Raw genomic sequence first — 21,080 nt, 5'->3', positions numbered from 1 at the left:
CACACCAGGCATTCGCATTCTCCAACATTTAAATATTTAAATATTTGTAACATTCACTTCTGTGTTCACTGTGCTAATGCATGTTTACCTTGTGTTTATTTTCAGGTTGTTTGACGTAACTAGAAGAAAATATTTTAAAAAGTGGTTAACCGCAACTGAACGAAACCAACGACATATAGCTTGCCGTGATGTGGCGCTCGCTGGGGTATTTCTTAAATTGCGCTTAATTAGTTAATTAAGCAAGATGAACCATAAAAATTCTTTGTTTCCACTTTGGGCCAACTGCATTTCGTAGTGGTAACGTACATGCTACGTGGTGATTTTTTTTCCGGTGTTTAGAGAAAGCCCGCGAAATATGAAATAAAACCACTTGACTGCTCTAGTGCGCTACCGGATTGCAGCGCTCTCAACCGTGCTTCGAGCGAAACAACCGGCGCGCGCACCATGGCGAAATAAGCTGCTGCGGCTGTAGGCATCGGCTTCCCAGTGCGCCAACGTTTTTGACGGCCTCACACGGCAAGGAAGCGCCGTCGTCCCTGATAAGCGATATGTTGACGGTCCGCGCGCCACCTGTTTCGCTCGAAGTAGGGTTGAGAGCAATGCAGCTGGGGAGCGCAATATAATATATGCCCTAACGAGCGCTACATGATGACAAACCATATATCGGTGGTTTCGTTCAAGTGCTGTTAATCACTTAAACAAAAAATATTTGGCCCTAGTTACGTGAAACACCCCCCATATATATATATATATATATATATATATATATATATATATATCGTACAGGCACGAAGCCAGGAATTTTTTTTTTCGGGGAGGGGCCCAAGGCCTAATTGCTCGAAAGAAAGTCTTTTCATGGCAAAAAAAGTTGCCCGGGAATATAGAAGGCTGGACGAACTTCGGGGGTGGGGGCCCTGCTCCCCCCCCCCTTGCCTACGTGCCTGATATCGTAACTGCCTTTAATTTGCACATGTTAATCCCTTTACAACAACAATAAATCTAATGAAGGCCGTGCAAATGGGAAAATCCATTGGTCAAGCACACTTCGGTGAGCCAGAATCTTCGTTTGAACACTATGCTAGAATGTACATTCTTGTGGTCAACTATTGACCGTCTATATATTCCAAGCAGCGACCGACGCCGGCGGCACCTGGCTGCCACAACTGGCCTGGACGGTCCTCTTCTTGTAAGGTTGTCCCCGGGTGTACGAGTTCCTGTAACGAATACTAGAGTATGATACGCCATGACAGACAACATGGTCGCCTTCTGGAAGTTGCGGCAGCATTACAACGACCCCTACCGCCTGCAGTCAGCACGTAAGTGAAATTTATGTGCTCTAGGGAGGCAACTCGAAACTATAGCATCAGCTGGATTGTGAATGTGCGAGACTAATGTTTTTCCAGGACGAGTACCGGACTTGATGGTGGCGTCCTTCGAAAGCTGGAATTCACCTGGCTATGCAAACATATGATGTTGAATGTTAACGTTAGCTGTTCTGAATACTAATAGTAAACAGTTTATCCATGTGGCGAAAATCACGCTCCCAGTAAAAAAGAATAACCTATACATTTTTATTTCAATAGTTTCTTGCAACACTGTCGATTCCACTACAACACGGAGGGCAAAGCCCCTTATGACGTGTTCATCCACGCAGCGTCATTTGCTGAGCACCTTCTGATCATCCGAAATGTCGATGCACGCTCTCTAGGAGCGCTGATCCAATAAATATTTTTATGCCGCACGCGCAAACTGCCCTAACATTACTACAACAGCGGTGCTTCGCTTCATCTGTACTTTTTCTCAGAAGCGCCATCCAGCCTCCTTAGCCAACAGTAGTGGCGAACGCACAGCCAAATTTGTTCAACCGCACATTATCGCCTAGTCAGCATCTACTCGGCGTTCACTGGCAGATGTCATCACATACCCTACTGTAGCAGTAAAACAGCGATCCAGGGAATAATTAGGCATTTAACAGGTGATAATCAAACTACATTTACGGCTTGGGGCCACCTCCGTAGGCCTAGTGGCGTCAAAACAGCTGCTCTCTATCATAAAAAAAAGAAAAAAAAAGGAAAACGTACGTAATTCTCTGCTCTCCACCCGAAATAAGACTAACTAATGAATGATTTTACCACTTATTTTTTTTTTGCCAGGGCACAGGAAAATTATATGATGCGCTAATTGAGGTCGAACTGGGCGGTCCCAGCCCGGCCCGTATATAGGTACTGCCATGCTGCTGTGAAAAATTACGGTCACTGGCGGCAGCCATAGCTGTGTTTTACGGCATTCGACGTGTGCGCGCAGAGCACCGGACGTATCGCGTATCAGGTGTCGCTGTAACGTATTCTGTGCGAAGCAAAGCCAGGACTCTCTAATCAGGCAGTGAAGTACACATCTATAATCTGTTGCTGAAGGATATTGCTAGTGTACACCTCCTACCATTGATAGTGACACAAGCTGCTTCTGAAATAAAGTGTAGTCGTTTGAGCATATATGGTTCGTGTACCTGTAACCAGCACTAGCTTGTTCCTTTTCTTGTAAATATCTGTTGCAATATTTGTTTCTGTCTTCCTCTTTATTGACTGTTTATAGAGGAAGAACTCGCTCCAGAACTTTGCATTGCTGGTGTGAAACGGTTGCAGCTCTCTTACCCATTCCCTATTCCCCACTGCCACCTTTCCCAAGCTTTAAATAGTAGATGACCATTAATTGCCTAACTGTCTCCGGTACTGACGTGAAGATAAAGAATCGCTCGGCTAATCCCACTTATAACAAATCTTCTGACCCTCAAATAAACATAGTCTCTGATGAACCAACGGCAGCGAAAGAATATCCTTTGGCGCCTCCTGTAGGCAACTGTCGTCGCAGAGCATTTGCTTAAAGCGTAGCCTGATAGAATCAATAGCATGCTTCCGAAGAGCTGAGACATTTATGTGGTCTCATTCTTGCCGGTTCACATCAATCTCACCATGCGAAGCATACTTTGCAATCCCGGGCTGCGGAGTGCTTTATGACAAACGCTAGCGGCGGAAGGAGTCGCAAACAGACTATGACTCGGTTAAGTTGCATTGTTGCCAATGGCAGTCGTATGAGACGTACGTAACGGATGGTCGCTTTGATGTAGGGAGCTGCTCGGTTGTCGGAGCGTGCATGCGTTTCACCGAAAGAGCCAGCAAAACGGCGGCACAGCGCGTTGTGCAGACGACGCCCTTGCGCTTCGCTTGTCGCAGCGCGCCATCTTGGGTAAACAACAGCCTGCGCGCAGATTAACGGCGTCAAAGATAGCCGCGGTCTCGAGATAAGCGTGCACGGCAGTGCTGGGTCACGTGTCCGCGTCGAAGTCGGCAAGGTGACGGGCGATCGCCTTTGTTGCCTGCCAGCAGCGGCAGCTCCATGTGAAGTTTGACCCCCGAGTATCTCCGCTTCCCATTAGTGCGCCAAGGGGCCCCCGCTATGAACGCGGAGCCGAGTGGAGCGTCGGGCGGCCTGCTGGGCTGCGCCTCGGCAGCACCGCTGGGCAGCGTCATCGTCCAGGGAGGCCCATCGGCAATGCCCATCGACGCCTCCGCGCAAGGTGAGGCACGTTAGGCCTACGCGGCAACAGCGCATTTGCACGCCAAAGCATATGGCCGAGCAAGAGACGCTACTGCGCGATCGCTGCTGCGACGCTTCGTGCTTCGCTCCCTGTGCTGGCGGAGGAGAGCGCCCCGCAATGCCGCGAGCGGCACTGTGGCCCTCTGTTCTGTTGGCACTCGGTATATTTTACAATGGCAGAGGAAAACGCGGCACGGCGCTTATGCGACGCACTGACTTTCACTGTGATTTACTGTTTTCGCGGCATTATTGTGACACCGCCAGCGCTCGGAGTTGGCGCGCACCAGTGTAGATAGTGTGTGACGATGGCTTGAGATGAATGAACGCGCAGTAAAACAACGGCATGGGACGTTTTAGACGTAATTGTTGTTGGACATTCCAGCTTCGAACCATATGCGAGAGTAGGAGAAAAAAACATCTAGGTGTGAGCCTGGAAGAAATCAAGGACATTTTTAAACAAACAGTTTCAGCTTTCTTTTTCTTCACTCTGTCAAAGCAAGAAACGTTCTTCACTGCAAGCTGCCACAGGAACCATCTTTTGCTACTTTCACCGTACAACTCTTCGCGTTCGCTTGATAAGTGCATTTTAGAAGTATGCAAAATTAAAAACAAATGAACAGCGGTAGACATTAACTAATCTTGTAACTAAAACGAAAACATAGTTAAAATAAAGAGGTAAGCTGATTTGTTTTTATTGAGGTATAGCTGATTTGTTTTTATAGAGGTGTAACACAACATCTAATAAAGAATGCTTTTTTTTGACGAAATGGTTTCTGCTTAGACATGTGAAAACTCCAAAGTGACAATAATGGCGCTACTTGCGGTCGCGACGACTTCCTGTCCCTGTAAGCTTGTGACTTGCATTTATGTGTGGTGCCTGCTGATATTTTTTTTTATCCCTTGCATTTTTAACCAAAATTTTTAGCAGAGTGATGTGTATGAGAATTGGGGTTGGCGGCGCTTAAGATGGGCGCCTTCCCAATTTTATCACATTTAAGTTATAATAATAGTTTATCCATACTCTTGTACCATTGCACTATGTATCGCAAACATCACATGGGAAATATCTAGTTTAAAAGCAAAAGCTTGCCGTGCCTTTATTACATTTTTGTCTGCCAATGCTAATTGACTCATTTATATAGGAAAATACGTCATTTGACACGGATGTTTATTGATGTCCTCTGAGGAGATATTGCGATTCATGATGCATTACCTAACATGGGTAAGTTTTTTTTTTGTAATACATGGGACAGTTACATGAAACAACATACGGATAATTAAAAAACGAGGCTTTTAGTGAACACGACAGAACGTTCAAGTTAATCTGTAACTTCCTGTAAAGACATACGATACTGAAAATTGTCTAGACGTTACGAAGATGTGACTGAGTGCGCCAAAAATAAGGTGTATAATGCGAATATTCTAGCAGTAATATATAATCTAATATTATTCTTGGCGGCGACTAAATTTTCGTAGATTAGCTGGAAAAATTAGCTTAACGAAACTTAATAAGGGCCGCCGAAACCTTTATTGGACATTTTTCTACGCTGCGATCAAACACAAATAATAATAATAATAATAATAATAATAATAATAATAATAATAATAATAATAATAATAATAATAATAATAATAACTTTGCCGAAGTGCTTTGCGGCAGATAGTCAATACCAGATCTTTTCTTGGCTAGCAATAATAAGCCTTCTGTGAACTGGTTATCTGGGAAAATGACTACCCGGAAGTACTTTATCAAGGGCGGCAGAGCCTCGTGTAGTTGTCTTTTCAATGCGCCATCTCACACACTAGAATAAGATAATAATAATAAAAAAACATGTATCCAAATACTTCACGACCCACAATAAATACTAGATATTTTTGTTGCTAGCAATAGCATATGCGTCGTCGAGTTACGGGCTCGTACGTGCTCGATAACGTTGCTTATCATTAGAGGGCGGATTTTTAGGCATTAAAAAAGCTCGTTTTAGGCGCATAAATAGGCAGGAAAAACAATGTTTTAGGCCTCCAATATCGTAAACAGAGGCACAATAAACTTTTACATAAATGCATAAATGAAAATAATTTCAAACGATCCCTATTGCAAAAACCAGCGCCGTTCCAGTACCCCCAGCGTGATACCAGTACGTTTTCTGGCGCTGGACCGCACTGGGAACACTGGTATACGCTCGAATTCACTGGGACTCCGGTGAAAGCACTGGGAAAGAGCTGGGTCGCACTGGTAGAGCCACTGGCTTTGCCGCTGTGACACTGGCGCTCACTGGGAAGCGCTGGAGACGCTGGAATTCTCACTGGCGTGCGCTGGCACATACTGGAGCCTGCACTGTTCTGCCAGTGCCGCGCGCTGCTTTCAGTATCGTGCGCGGCAGAATGCTTTGGTATCGTTGAATATCGAATGTCTGATTCGATGGTACCGATAGATGCTATCCTAATGGGTCTCAAACATGTGTCACAAATTCTAGCTTGGCAGAGAAAGACGAGGAGATGCGCACTATTTTCATGATATACGTGATATAATATACATATATATGTGAAATCACGGTCACTTTAATGTTTCCCTGTCGAATGTGAAGAAAATATGTTAACCCAAAGCAGCCAACACTGATCATTTTGCTTTCTGCCACGCTTTTTCTTATTCATGCAGTGCCAATAACGTCGTTAATTTTTGCGGAGCACGTAGTAGCAATGAATACACAATTTGTGCATGCCGATCATATATATCAGTTTTGCATCCGTGATGTGTTGCGGTTATGACTTCATATTGTAATGTTTCTAAGTCTGGAGGCGTTGGTCTGAACATACAGAGCAAATCGTTACATCGCCATGCGGTTGGCAAGAAGTAAATGAGCTCTGGCTTCGCGGCCCCTCCTAACGGAGGCCAGAAAAACAGCCGTCGTTCGATATCGCCGCACCAGAAACGCATCTCAGGCAATTCTTGCACTTCCACTTACTTCAGCTATACGTTAGGTATCAGTTAAAAGGTTTCGAGGCTAAAATGCAGAAACTTCAACCATCGCAACTCATCTGCGCCGAGATCGGTCCTACCCAGTGCGGCTCCCAGCGAGCGTTAGGCCTAGCGTACCGGCCGAGTCCGTCTGCATGCCACCGGCGCTTCTTGGTTTAAGTACACGCAATTCCAACGTGTAAGATTTACTGTAAAGTATAGTCTGGACATTCGTTAACCTAAATTAACCATTTTTTTGTGTACGGTGTTCCCACAAGGAGCGATGACCATCGATGCGACGCGCTTTCAGCAACGAACGTAGGCTCACCGAAGGCAGCCGGCCGCACTCGCCGGTACTTCTCTGACTCATACGTCAGAACACATACCTGTCAACTGGTACGCGTTAGTGAACTAACACACCGGCATCTTTTTTCAACTAAATGTATTTGTTTTTGCTGAGCGGTTTTATAGTTGTAGGTATCGCTAGAACTGCAAGTCAGAATACACCACGCCCGCCCCGCAGTAATATCGTCGCTCGCGCGACAAAACTACTCAGTATGAATTCATGTAGGCGCGTGTTTATGGAACGAGTCATCATAAAGCTTCTGTACACGTTCATCTTTAGCAAGGGCGAGGAACGGCTATTAAAAATCGGCAGTAACAGCCGTCAAACTGTACCCGGCTCCTCGATCCATTTGATAATTTTCGGAGTTAAAACGGGAATTCTTAAAGAAACCTAGCGCTCTTCCCATTTTGGGCATTTCATTCCTTACCGGCCAACCTCTGTTTGTGTCTAATACAGAAGCAAGCGTGATCCGGAAAGGAAGATTGCGTCTTCCTTGAATGCAAGACACAGACATATGAAACGAAACGCTTTCTTACTGTATTGACTAGCTCTTTTACAGCGATGTTGACGTGTTTCGGCGTGGCGCAGTGGTAGAGTACTCGCTTGGAGATTGAGAGGTGGCGAGTTCGAATCCTCGTGGTGAAGGTTTTTTTTTTTTTTCGTACGGCTTTTTTTCCTTTTTTTTTATTGCACTAATGCTTTCTATATGACTTTTTTAGCAATATATTTATGTAGGGAACGTAGGCACCGCTGATTTAACGCTGTAGAGCCGTTTTGAGCTTGAGTACCCAGCGCCTCCCAGTAAAACGCCGCTCCAGCGGCCCAGTATCCAGCGCGACGCTGGGCCCATAATCAGGCATGGCACTGGACGCTGGTACCCAGTGGCGCTGGGTTTTGCAATAGGGAGACGTGCGCGACCTCTACCTACGACAGGAAAACAAAAATGTTATTTGCTTAAGATGGCACAAAGGCGCCAACAGTTGAACATAGCCGTGCAATTGTGTTTTGTCCCGCACGGTTCGCAGATCACGGTCTCTCCCGTGTTCTCCAGGGTGAGTCAAGTTTCCGCTGTCGAATCAACACACTCGTGGGTATCATTGCGGCATGACTGAGAAGGACAGAGCAGGAGCAAATCGCGTAGAACCAATTTCTCCCCTGGCACTGAACCACTGGCGTAGCCAGGCGGCAAGTTGGGGGTGGGGTGAGGGGGGGGGGGGATTCAATGGGTTCAGCCCCCCCCCCCCCCCACACCCCCTCCCAAACATTTCAGTTTTGCGTGTGTGTATATACACGCACGCATATGAACACAGGCACGAACGTACGTATGGTTGAACACCCCCCCCCCCCCCCCCAAAAAAAAAAAAAAAATCTGGCTACGCTCCTGCAGTTACCACCCTAAAAAGTATATTACAAACGAAACAAAAGCTGCGTATACATCACATTTTTCTTTCTTTTTTTCTTGGTTTTCACTCTCTTCCGCTGACGGCTCTCCGCGGTTTCGCATTCGACAACCTCTCGCGCCATGTCAGCGCGGCGGCGGTCCCACTTCACTGCTTTCTAGTGGTTGTTTCTGGGAGTTGATTGAACTAGCGGACTACGTAGAACCCCATAGTTCGCAACAGTCAATGTTACGCGGTAACATGAATAACGGCCTCAAAAAGCACCCGGGAGCGAAACTTGAGGCTAAATAGCGTTCATATAAGCGCCAATTTCGAAAATAGGCATTTATAGGCACTTGTAAGCATTTAGGCACGAACGCCAAAAATAAGCATTTAAAAGCACTGTAAAAACACTACAAAAGCTCTTCTTAACCTGTAATTCATGCTCATATATCAAAATGGTGCGATAGGAGCGGAAGGAACAAAATAGGCATTTGCCTAAAATCCGGTCTCTACTAATTAAATATAGAATGGTTGGCTTTCAGCTTGAAATGCCCTTAAGAGCTCGAGAGGGTAACGAGCAATTCCTGTGCTTTCGCGTGCAGACGACGTTCAATTACATCGCACATTAGATGTATCGTTATCCGATTTCCTTGTCCTGTCTGAATAAATCTTCATACTGTGGTCATGATATGTGGCGTTCTTTTTTGGAAACGTGACTCGTCGCGTACGCAAATTTGTGGTTACAAAAGTAAAGGGTCTGCGAAGTCAGAACCTGTGGAAGGGTAAGGCCATTGTACGGTCTGAAAACCAAAGCAAGAAAAGCAATGCTGGCGAACAGCATCTGATGGAAAGTGTGTATATATATATATATATATATATATATATATATATATATATATATATATATATATATATATATATATATATATATATATATATATATATATATATATATATATATATATATAAAGTGGGTTGCTGTGAAAAGTTGGTGGGTGCAGACCACCCGGCCACCTCAGCTGCTACATTCCTTTATTCCTCCATTCCTTTACAGATGACGGTGATAAATTAAATTCTGGAGAACAAAACAAAGTATACATGTCAATCGAAAGTTCTTCCCTTTCAAATGAAAAGTTCACTCATACATTTCACTCATTTCACTCATTTTCACTCATTTGTTCAAGTTGCGCCCACAGTCATAACATCTCGATTCATGCGTGACAGTTTATCGCAAACGCCTGTGTATTCCTGTGTCCACTAATAAGACTTTTCAGAAGATGTTTTCCTTTTGCTGCAGATGACTCACAAGCCACTGTCCAAGTAGTTTTGGTGTATAAAGTGGCGCTCACTGAAGTTATCCTTTCCTTGACGTATTTAGAGCATTCAATAAGAACGTTGCACATGTTTTCAATTTCTTGACAATTGGAACACTCAGGGTCATTGGAGCGCTGTATCCTGCACAGAAAACTATCTGTGTATGCCACTTTCATTCTCCGCTATGTAGAATTATCTTGTAGGGTCAGTTTCGTGTAAGAGTGTTTGTTTTGCTTTGGCTCTGTCGAACCATTTCACCGCAGAACTATGGGCAGACACTTGCCTCATTATATTCCAGATATCCCCCTTATACATACGGGACTTCACGGATGATGTCTTACGTTAATAGATTTTCGTGGTGAGTCGATCGGCCTCCTCACGGTCCTTTATTCCCATGCGGTAGAGTATCCACTGAAATACAATATTGTGGCCCTGCGCAGATGCGCTCTCCGCGGCTCACGCAAGACGTTGAATCATTTCGACGTTTTTGGAAGTTCCTTTTGCATTTTTGATTGATAAAAGGGCCGACTTGCTGTCAGTAAATGACCCAATACTTGGCTTCTGACTTTTCGCGCACAAATGCTCTATGAGGTATATACGTAAAGGCAGAGAATGTTGGTGAAGCCTCACGGCTAATGTACAAAAAAAAAAAAACAGTGATTTGAAATCTTTTTCACCGAAGTTAAAATATAAATAAAACAACGACATTAACTTTTGTCAGATAAAGGTTATAAAATTCGTGTGCAGCTCTTGTAACACTTGCATAACGCTCAGAACACGCCTGCAGGATTCCCTACTCGAATGTTTACACTTACATCGAAAAAAAAATCCATGCTGAACTTCCTTTATGAGAACTGTCGAAGTGATGCGTATGCGTACAATTTTACCGTAGGAAAGTGTATAGTCGCGGCGTTCCCTGGAACTTTGTTTTCGGGCGGCGTAGGCACGGCGCCTTTCAGTTTCTTTCTAGCGTTCTAGAGCGTCTGGAACGGCCGAACGAAAGGCCCATTCCGCGACCATCGACACGCTTGTTTAGTATTAAGTTTGCGCAAAGTCGGAATTTTCCTGACGTGTGCAGTGCTCGATGTCGACATCACACCTTCTACTATACAGAGGGCTTTCATTCCACTACCACGAAATCCAACGGCGCATTCAAAGAAAGTGTTCTCTTGTTGCGTTTGTTGTACACCGACGTTACTGCGAATTCATAGAGTTCAGATATACTGTATTCACATTCTGCAAGCATGGGCTTGTTGCTCATTTCCAAATAGGACCGATGGCATGTTTTATCCCTCGTTATATGTATACTATAGGATGTGTTATGTGCCATGTTTGCATTCTACATTGTCCAAGACCGACAACAAATGAAAAAAATGACCCAGTGGTTCAGACGCTCGTCTTCGAAGCGTGGGGGCATGGGTTCAAATCCCTGTGGCGGCAAGAAAATTTTTAGATGCGAAGCAGCTTTTGCGCTGGGCTGTGTCCGTAGTTCCATTGGCGACCGTCCGCTTTCTACCACCTAGCATAGCCATCTGAGCGCGCGCTAGCGCCATGGAGAAGTCTTCTTCCTGTTGTTCTTCGACCGCCTTGATGATGAAACGTGCAGAGCACTTTAGGGGCCCGGGCTGCCGTATGCTGTCCTAGCTTGGCGTAACGCAGACAAAACCATGTGTGCTGGCACGCGCTAGCACGTTCGGGCCTGTGTAAGGGGCTGGGTAAGACGCTGTGGCCTCTCCCCCTTACACTCTCTCAGCAATCATGTGATGGCGTCGGGGAACGAGATTCTGCAGACGCGCGATGAACCAACGCGTTGTATCCTAGTCAGAACGCGCTGGCACACGCTAGCGCGTTCGGGCCTGTGTAAGGAGCTGGGTAAGACGCTGTGGCCTTCTGCAGACGCGCGATGAACCCGCGTGGCATGCTCCAACAAGAGTTCGGGACGAGTAACAACTACAGCAAGTACAGCGAATTCATGGTGTGCTCCACTTGCAAGGACGCGTTAACATCGGGCAAGGTGCCCGTGATGAACGGAACTTTAAGTCGACCCATGCGCTGCTTCGCATCCCCACATAGTTCCCTTTAGTGGGAGATGGTGTAATTTTTTTTGTTTCATACATTTTTTTCTTTATAGCGCCGATCGTCTTACGTGACGGAAGGACGGATACACAGTTTTCTCGTTCAGTCAGCATAGAAATGCGTATACGCATTAAAATAAATATAATGCTTCAACTTCTCCATCATGCCCAACGACGTATATCAAAGCTCAACTATACAATCGATTGCTCGATGTCGCACTACACCAAGAAGCCTAAAGACGCTTAGCGAATATTTTGATAAAACTGAGCAGTTCAAAACACGTTTTTTCCTCGCGCGACCAACCAGTCTAATCAACTGCCTGCAAGCGCTATTGAGGTTGCAATTTTAAAATAATTCATGCCTGTGATTAGAGAATTGTAAGGAAAAAAGAAACAACACCAATATCTCTTCCACCTTTAGGGAAAGTGTGCGCTTTTTGCACCATCCGCATCATCCAAGTCTGTTTTCGCGGCTATATTAGACACGTGTGTTTCGGGAAGAATGGTCAACTTCCTGTTATTTTTATGTTCGTTTCACCCTGCTATACCTCGCGCAGTTTTTTCTCGCTTCTACCTCATCCTTGCTTTTCTTTGCTGTATAGAATGCATTGCCTATTTCTGCCAATTTGAGACAGAATCACCAAAGCAATGTTCTTCGATATGCTTCGTTTTTTTCTTGTGTACAGGGCGTTTCCTCTGCTATTTCTTAAAAAAAAAAAAAAACGTTCAGTATCTCTGTAATGTACCTCGTTGTCTATCTACAGTGTACGTTTCTACATTTCCTACCTAAAGCCTTTTCATAGGATCGCAGCCGCATTTGATAAATAAATAAATAAATAAATAAATAAATAAATAAATAAATAAATAAATAAATAAATAAATAAATAAATAAATAAATAAATAAATATTCAGATGATTTTGAAAGATTAGGTGGCGTTGTTAGCCGGATATGGTGAAAAATTTAGACTGTGTAGTGATATCTGGTTCGACCTAAGGTGCACGGCACCAAGTGACTAACGCGTATTATTTTCACAACCGTGATCCATACGAAGGGGACATTTCTTTCGTAAACTAATGCTTGTAGGACCGGAACCGAGGGGGTGGGTTTGGAGAGGCAAAAGCAGTCGAGCTTAAAAACGCCGCCCAAACAATATATTTGATGGTCGAGCACAATCCATGCTGAATATGTTTTTCTAGATCAATAAACACGAGGAAAACTGATCCTGCGCAAGAACGCCAACGTAAAACTAATATATTGCACCTCTGGTGCAACGCACTTGCGATTATACAGGGTGTTTTTTAGGCATTTCAGAGTTTTTATAAAAATTCTATGACAGTCAGGCACCTGACATGTTCGTACAGGAAATCTACGTCGAGGCGGAAATACTTTGCCGCTCCTAAATTTACGTTGAAATAAGTAATTAACAAAAACTCGTTAATTATATTCTTAATTATTAACTTCAGGGCATTTCTTTATATATGGGAAAGTTCTAGGACGTGAGAATTTATGGCATACCCATTTTTGAAAAATCCCAGAAAACACTTATTTTGAGATATGAACCACTGAAATTGAAGGCGATATCGATCCAGGCGATATTGAAACTAAGCGCGCCGGGCGCGCAGGAAATGCAGCAGGTGTATTACGTTTAATGGGAACTGCACTTGACGAATTCTAAAATTCTAAAAAACAAAACAAAAAAAATCCCGCGTTGCTGCAGAATTCTGGTCAGGAAAAATGGTAGATCATCTCAAACACACAAGTGGACCGCCTGTTCACTGCGTGTGATCTTTCGTGCCTCCGGTACTAAAAGAGCGCTCTCGCAGTTAGTACGAATCAGTGAGCGGCGGAAGCCTTCAATAGGAGTGCAACGCGGCTCCACGAAAGGTACCGACGATGACGTTGTTCGTTTCCACGCCCACACTTTCGGTGCGCTCGCGTGGGTGTAGCAAGACAAACTTTTCTTTCACGTATCTTAAAACTCTTGTTGCAACAAGCGCGGAAAAAATTACGACATCGTCGACAATAATAGAGTCTTTTAGCAAGTTACGGAAATACGATGCGGAATTACGGTAAGGTATTGCCGCATCGCTCCTCCTTTCTCGCTCGTTATGTTATGCTTAAGCCGCTCCCAGTTCCAGTCACAGTGCGTCCTCCGAATGCGTAGTCTGACAGGCAATAATGAGGTGTGGCAACCACATAGTTATTTTTGAAAGGAAGGAAGGAAGGAAGGAAGAGGACAAGAGAGAAGGCAGGGAGGTTAACCAGGCGCATGCCTGGTTGGCTACTTTACGCTGGGAAAATGGGAAAGGGGAGTATAAAGGTGAGCGAGAGATAGAGAGGGAAAGAAAGATGTAAAAGATCAGTAAATGCCCTGACGCGTATGTAGCGGTAGCACTCTACAATAGACAAAGGCGTTCGCTTAGGCCCGCAGTCCTCGAAAAGCACTAATGGGCTTTAACTGCCTTGTGAGATGACGAGCGATGGGGACGGTGCTCCAGCAGCATCTGCATGGAGAGCGGCCGATCGTCCAATCGTCGCAACGCGCCGTAAAGTGTTCGTCTCTCAGAGGCAAATCGAGGGCAGCGGCATAGCAAATGATCGATGTTTTCTTCGGTGCCGCAGACATCGCATGCCGCACTGTCGGTCACTCCAATTAGCGTTGTGTATGCCTTCGTGAAGCCAGCCCCCAACCAAAGCCGACAAAGAAGCGAAGCTTCTCGTCGACGAAGTCCGGATGGAGGTCGGAGTTCCAGTGTAAGGTTTATTTGGTGGAGTATCGTATGTCATATGCTCGGCGTGTTCCACTCCACCAGACAGAGACTACGTGCCAGGCGACGAAGCTGTCTTGCAGCGTCTGTCCTCGAGAGAGGAATCGGAACGCTGTGTTCTTCTTGATGGGATGTGCGAGCCGCGTTGTCTGCGGAATAATTGCTACTGATCCTGCAATGACCAGGTAGCAACTGAATTAAAAAAAAAGCATTTGTGGTGTTGGGGTGCCTTCACTGGAATTAGGAGGGCAAAAGCACAACGAGCGAGAAAGGAGGAGTGGTACGGTAATACCGTACCGTATTTTCGTACCGTATTTCCGTAACTTGCTAAAAGACTCTAATGTCGGTCCTTGTTAACCACGAAGTTGTACCGAATTCTAAAACTACTTCAGCTTCTTTTTAAAAGCATTTGCATGCTTGTTGGGCATGCATGTAGTTCAGTACTTTTCAACTATTCGATACATGGTTAGCACGTCAGTCTTGCATCATGCATCGCCCGCCGCGCCCGGCTGTTGAAGGTCCTTCTGAGCGCACTGTCGCAGGTTACAACGGGTGGCAGAGTGCAAAAAAAAAAAAAAAGAAAGAAGATGCGCGTGTGCAGGGAGATGCTGGTCTAGTTTGTACATGATCAATGCTAGTCCAACCTCTCAATAATAATAATAATAATAATAATAATAATAATAATAATAATAATAATAATAATAATAATAATAATAATAATAATAATAATAATAATGCTGTATTATACACATCCACAAATAGTGCACAGAAATGTGCCTGTCTATGTCTACGACCACTTTTGTGACTAGGCCCGACAGCGCCGGTTACAGCGATGGAGTGATATGGCGAAAAAATCGGTTCTTTCTTTTTTTGCGAAGGAACAGGCGAATTATTGACAGAAATGCTTCTTCAAAGGTAATAAATAAAGAAAAAAACGGAAAGGGGACAACAGCATGGATTACCTAGAAGTAGCCCATAACCAATGTAATTTCACAAATGAGAAAATATATTCAACTGGTTTTTTTTAATTAACGGGAAATACCTCTTGAGCAAATTCATTAAAATTTTTAGGAATATATACACTTCTCGTTTCTCGATATCTGGTAGAAGACAAAGGTACATTAAAACGCTTTTTGTTCTCTCGGCAACAGAGGAGCAACATACGACACTTTGAAATGGCCGCTAGAGTTGTCGCAGAATAACAGTTCTAGTAAACAAATCCTGGAACATACAAAATCCTAATTCATGAAAAACAATAATAATAATGCTATATTTTGTTATGAAATTACAGGAACATTTTGAACTGACAAAACATTAGTGCGAAAATGCGTTTTCCACATTTCTCGTGGAAGTGATTGGAAGTGGTTTTGATGGTGCAACACTCGCGCACTTCCTTAAATTAGATGAGCAGACGAACAATTCACAACTCCACAAAACGCTTATTGTGTTGTGAACACTGTTCGAAGAAGCAAAGATGGCTACGTTGCCTGTGGTCACGGCGGCTCATGGAGGAAGTGCTGTGCTGAAGTTTCTGGATTCTGGCGTTGAATTGCGGTGTTTCGTCGAAGGCAAAATGATGCTTGCTGCTGATAATCTTATATTATTCGGTCTGACGGATTGCGGTTACGAAACAGCGGAAGTGGTTGCGCTGCACGTGCGAACGTCCAGCCTGTTAGGCGAGTCGCATCAGTTTTTTTTTATTTATTAGATAAAGGGCGTTTCAAACGAGCCGGTGGTCGAAGAAGGCAAGTGTTCGTGCGTTGCAGGCATCTCCGAAGGGTGCAAGCACTTAAGCGAGGCGGGAGATTATGAGTTTGGACAGCAGCCCTTTTTGGTCGTGTGCTCACACACTGGACGTCCGAACTTTTCATATTGCATTGCTTAGTTTCAATTTTACAGACAAATAGACAAACATTAAGAACGCCTCCACTCATGAGATAAGCCAAATAATATGGTTCGTCTGAAATGCGCTAACGCGGGTTGACGTCCTTAAAGGGACACTAAACAGCAAAACGATTTTTCTCGCATTAGTAAAGTAGTCTTCCACGATACCAAAAACACCACGCTTGCTGCGAGAAGACACTTTATAAGCGAGAAAACGCGCAAAAAGAAAATACAGGTGGCGACGCCACCTTGGAATTCCCGCACCATTTGCCGTGACGTCACATATTTTTGACGGCGCCTGCTTGGCCCTACGTAGTTCCTAATCGGTTAAATCGAAGTACATTGTCCTCTGAGGCGGCCAGAAACTTGACATAACGAGTTTGTGGAAATTTCTTCGAGCCAGTGGCGCCAAAATACGTTAAATGCTCTTTGAAACCTTTTACGTCACGAATTACAAAGTTCGGCGCGAAATTCGAAAATGAAACTTTGAACTTGGTTTTCTCCTCTAATAATAAACCTATGGTGGTGAAATAAACTACACAAGAGTTCTCCGAGCACACTTTATCAATCTAAACCAGTTCATTGTTTCTCTTTAGTGTCCCTTTAAGAAGCAACAGCCTAGCAGACGATGGGCCCAGCTGAGCGCGCTTTGTGGGCATGCGCTTACCCTCTTCCTGTTTGCAACTGCACTCCCGTCATATGGCGCTGACGCACAGAAAAGTCGCCGCTCGCGCAATCTAGTTAAATATTTGGGCGGCTGTACGCGTGTCCATCGTTAGTGTAAATCAGGCTTTAATACTACGTTGCATGCGGGCAAAAGTACGTCAGCGAGAATATTCCTGCCGCTTAATTTGACCATCAGTAACACCATTTCTGGTGCAGAAATCAAAGATGGCCTAATTTGGTGTCCGTCCATAATATATTAAAGCGGTTGCATAAGCAAAAGTACACTCCGCGCTATGAAAGACCACATAGTATTAAAAATAGCATACATACGAATGATTGGTCTACGCACCCGTGGGATAAAGTCGCGAGTGAGGTGTTTCGAACAAATGAGCACACTGTCGGTCACTTTATTCCCCTTGTGCAAGCTTATAATCCTCGTCTTTCTCCACTGCACGTCTTCTGCTTCTTTCGTGAAACCATGAAACGATGCGTTGCTGCCTCTCCACCGCGATGGCGCGCATTTGGCATACAACAAAAGTCTCTGGACATCGCGTATTTATTTTTCGGGCTTGTGCGCAGCATGGCAACAATTTATGCAGAAGCGTCTCAGCGCGCCGCAAGTGCCGGCACTCGTTTAGCTTCAAGGTTAAACCTGGATATCCTGTTTCCAGGCGCGCCCGCTAGGTGGTGAGCGCTCACTTAGAATCGCGAATACGCTATCGTGATGCTTGATGCATCTGATGACATCAATTCACAGAACTCATTGAGCAAAACTTCCAGCGGCCCTATCATATATGCTCACCCTTGGGCAGACAAGACCGCTGTGACCTCCCTGTAGCCAAGTTTACGAGTTTATCGTTGGCGTAGCCGGAGGCCCCTCCCCGCTCCTCCCCCTAAAAAATCGTCTCTGCCCTTCCAGACATAAAGGTTATGTTGTAGCTTTGTCTGCTACGCATATTTAATTGGATCTTTGAGAAATAGCTCAAGTATGACGTGAGATTATGCAGAGTGATGGCCTGCATTTCTTTGCTTCTTCTTCTTATTTTTTTTTATCACAACACACGCAGAGCAACTAGCGAGAGGGTGGTTAGGGATGTCTGGGTGCTGCCATATTATTGCGCAGTCCGTCGATTATCGATTGTAGCCGACATGATAATCGATGGTATAGGACGCGCATGAGAACTGAGCCTACACTATCACGTGTCACTATAACGCATTTTAATGCGATAGCATTAAAGAGCTCGTTTCGCCGAAATTCCGGTGTCGACGTCGGCGGTTGTGAGCGAAAAATCAGCGTTGTCCGTGACCGAAAGATCGCGAAAGATGCAAATTAAATAAATAATAAAAATATCCGGTTCGAGTGAGAATCGAACCGTGGCCTTCTGTGTGGCAAGCAGGTATTCTTCCACAGAGCCACGCCTTTGTTTCAAGCTATTCGAAAAAGAAAAAAAAAACACTATATGAATGCAATGTAGTGGGACTCCTTCTCCTTAACACATGTTATATTGCGTGGTTAGAGCGTAGATAGAATCGCGACAAGCGTGAAAACATGCGAATTGCGGCTCGAGTGGTTGTTTTAAAGGCCCACCTAAAGTCCCTCGATTTTTTCTATTTTACCTAAGTAGCCGCCATGTACTTCCAAACCTAGAAGATTTATAAAGACACGTACGCTTAAGTAAATTAGCCGCGCACCTTTCACCGGACAATATGCGAACGCGACGCGCATTTCTCCCACCGCTAATCCCCCGTCATTAGTGAGCGGGGGACGCGCCCCCCGCTGCTTCACCAGGCGGTGGAAAAGCGTTAGGAAGAACATGACTACCGAAAACGAGCGTTACCCAATGAGATTTGTCGGCGGCGCTTCACTGGTTGTCGCTGCTTAAGAAAGAAGAGAAAAAAATGTAGGGACGTTAGGCCCGCCCATTACAAAGCGCTCAGACATATTTAATCATCATTATCAGCGAAAGCATCAACAAAGTGGGCAGCTGCGTAGGTTCGCGTGTTGCCTTACGGATCCTCAGTGGGCCTTTCACGGATTCGCAAAACGGATAATTATGGCGTAGTGGGTGGGCACTGCGCAACTGTGCTTGCAGTAAGCAGAAACGGCCAATGTTACGCACCCAGACGTTCGTTGCCTTGCGGCATGGTTGAGGCATGCAACGAGAACCGAAGTCAGCACTAGCAACTGAGAAGGCGTTGCGTTGCGCACGGGGCCCCATTGCGCTCTCGCGTTCTACTCTTGAAGGCGAAGCGCAAGCGTCCTCCAAATTTTGCACGCTTTCGAAGTTTTCTTTGCTGCTTCTTAGGCATAAAACTTGTACAGTTAAAACACGATCTAACGAAACCCAATTTTACGAATTTCCTGATCTATGGAAGGAATCTCCATTCCCCGACCGTTACCCATAGGGTTCAGTGTCGTCATCAACTGGAATTATCGAACCTGCCTTGGCCCTAAACTCGATTAAACGAATTTTTTTCGGGGACAAATGAGTAAAAATGCAGCGATTACTTTCTAATTTTGACACAGACGCGTTTTTCTTCGGGCGCGCGCCATAACGCTATCCAGTGGCGTACCAACTTGTTCGCGAGGGGGGGAATCAAGCCTACTCACACGGTACACCCCCCTCCCCCCCCCACACACACTTCATTCGCCCTCAATTTGATGAGGTTTTTTATATACATAGAGCGAATTTGCTTAGCCGTGTTTCATAGCATTATGGAAAAAGTAGTCAGTTTTACGTAGCAGACACTGGAACAGCCATAAATATGCGTGTTATGCACATGATAGTATTATAAGCAGTGTTGTATGCGTTACCGAAAAAAAAAGTAGCTAAATACGTTACTAGTTACACGAAAGAAAAAGGAACGCGTTACCGCCCTACGTTACCCAGAAAAAAGTTAATGCGTTACCGTTACCGAAAAAAAGTAACGGACGTTACGTCTGCCATTACTCCATGGTCAGAAATCTTAATCAGTGCCTCTACGCAGCAGGTACCTACAATAGCAACTTTATAAAGCTCATATTTATATTTCACAAAAAAAGTTCTAGACCAAACAACAATTTTACGCGAAGTACTGATTTAACGAGAATAATTTGCCCAAAAGCGCTGTACCTGGCAGTACTGAAGTGGCCTAAAGTTGCCTGGGCAGTTACATGTGATGACTTCTGACTCTGTGTCACATGGGGAAGCCATTTTTCGCAGCGGGACATTACACAAAAGGTTATCGATTTCATTACCAACGCTTTTCGCAAAGAAAACATCACTGAACAAATTTGCAGTAATTATGACGGCGTGCTTCTACTTACAAAATGAATACGCAAATTTTGTAGCAATAAAGAATGCTTAAATGGCATAAATCTGGGGAAAAGTATTTGAGCACATGAACATTTTTTTTTTCAATTGAACCTGTATAATTGCCTCAAATGTTGCGACTGCGTATTTGAAGGTGTTCAGGGTTAGCCTCGCTCGCTCATGAATTCAATAACCAGAAACGGAGTCGCAGTTGCAGATAGCAAGAAGGAAAACTAATTCTGAATGCTAAGTTTATGAACAGTGCTAAAATATTGCAGGGACAACTTCCCAATGTAACTGCAAATCGCTGATAGTAAGCAACAACTGCATTTCAAAGCTGTCATCGGAGCTCGACGGATAGGAGCTCGACGGATGCGCTATGTGGTACTCGTGTATTCACTTTCAGGAAGAGCTGGTGAACGCGCCGAAAAGTTCTCCTTGAGCCCGCTCATCGCGATGTCATGTGGCACCAAAGGTACCGAGACAGTCGCTCATCTTCAGTTGGCGATGATGTCTAGAAGGTATTTCCAAAGAAGTCATCCTCAGTTGTGTTGGAGCTCACACCGAGTCTTGATGTCGACAAGCCAAGTAAATCACGACAGTTCGCTTTTGACGGTTACGAGGACGGAGGACTGCATTTCGTTTCACTTCATCGACAATCAATGACAACTTGAACCTCGATAGCAAGGTAGCCGAAAATTCATTCAAGAAATTTCGGTAATCCTCTCCCCATTGAAAATTCCCCAGCGCAACAAAGGACCCCGCGCGGGGTCGCACTGTCAACGTTTGGCGCGGGCC

The 21,080-nt window shown here is 44.8% G+C and overlaps 1 protein-coding gene across 1 annotated transcript in view; it reads left to right on the top strand.

The window, feature by feature from the left end:
- Positions 1–3,342: 3,342 nt before the first annotated feature.
- Positions 3,343–21,080, top strand: part of LOC119375088 (hepatocyte nuclear factor 4-gamma) — a 134,283-nt gene continuing 116,545 nt past the window's right edge. Inside the window, exon 1 of the mRNA XM_037645306.2 lies at positions 3,343–3,574. Coding sequence (XP_037501234.1) covers positions 3,454–3,574 — 121 coding nt within the window. The 5' untranslated portion in view covers positions 3,343–3,453. The remainder of the gene's footprint in view (positions 3,575–21,080) is intronic.

This window comes from Rhipicephalus sanguineus, chromosome 1 (assembly GCF_013339695.2).
Source record: "Rhipicephalus sanguineus isolate Rsan-2018 chromosome 1, BIME_Rsan_1.4, whole genome shotgun sequence".
NCBI classification, from domain to species: Eukaryota; Metazoa; Arthropoda; class Arachnida; order Ixodida; family Ixodidae; genus Rhipicephalus; species Rhipicephalus sanguineus.
The sequence above is the reverse complement of the archived record's forward strand: the minus strand, read 5'-3'. Positions and strand labels throughout refer to the sequence as shown.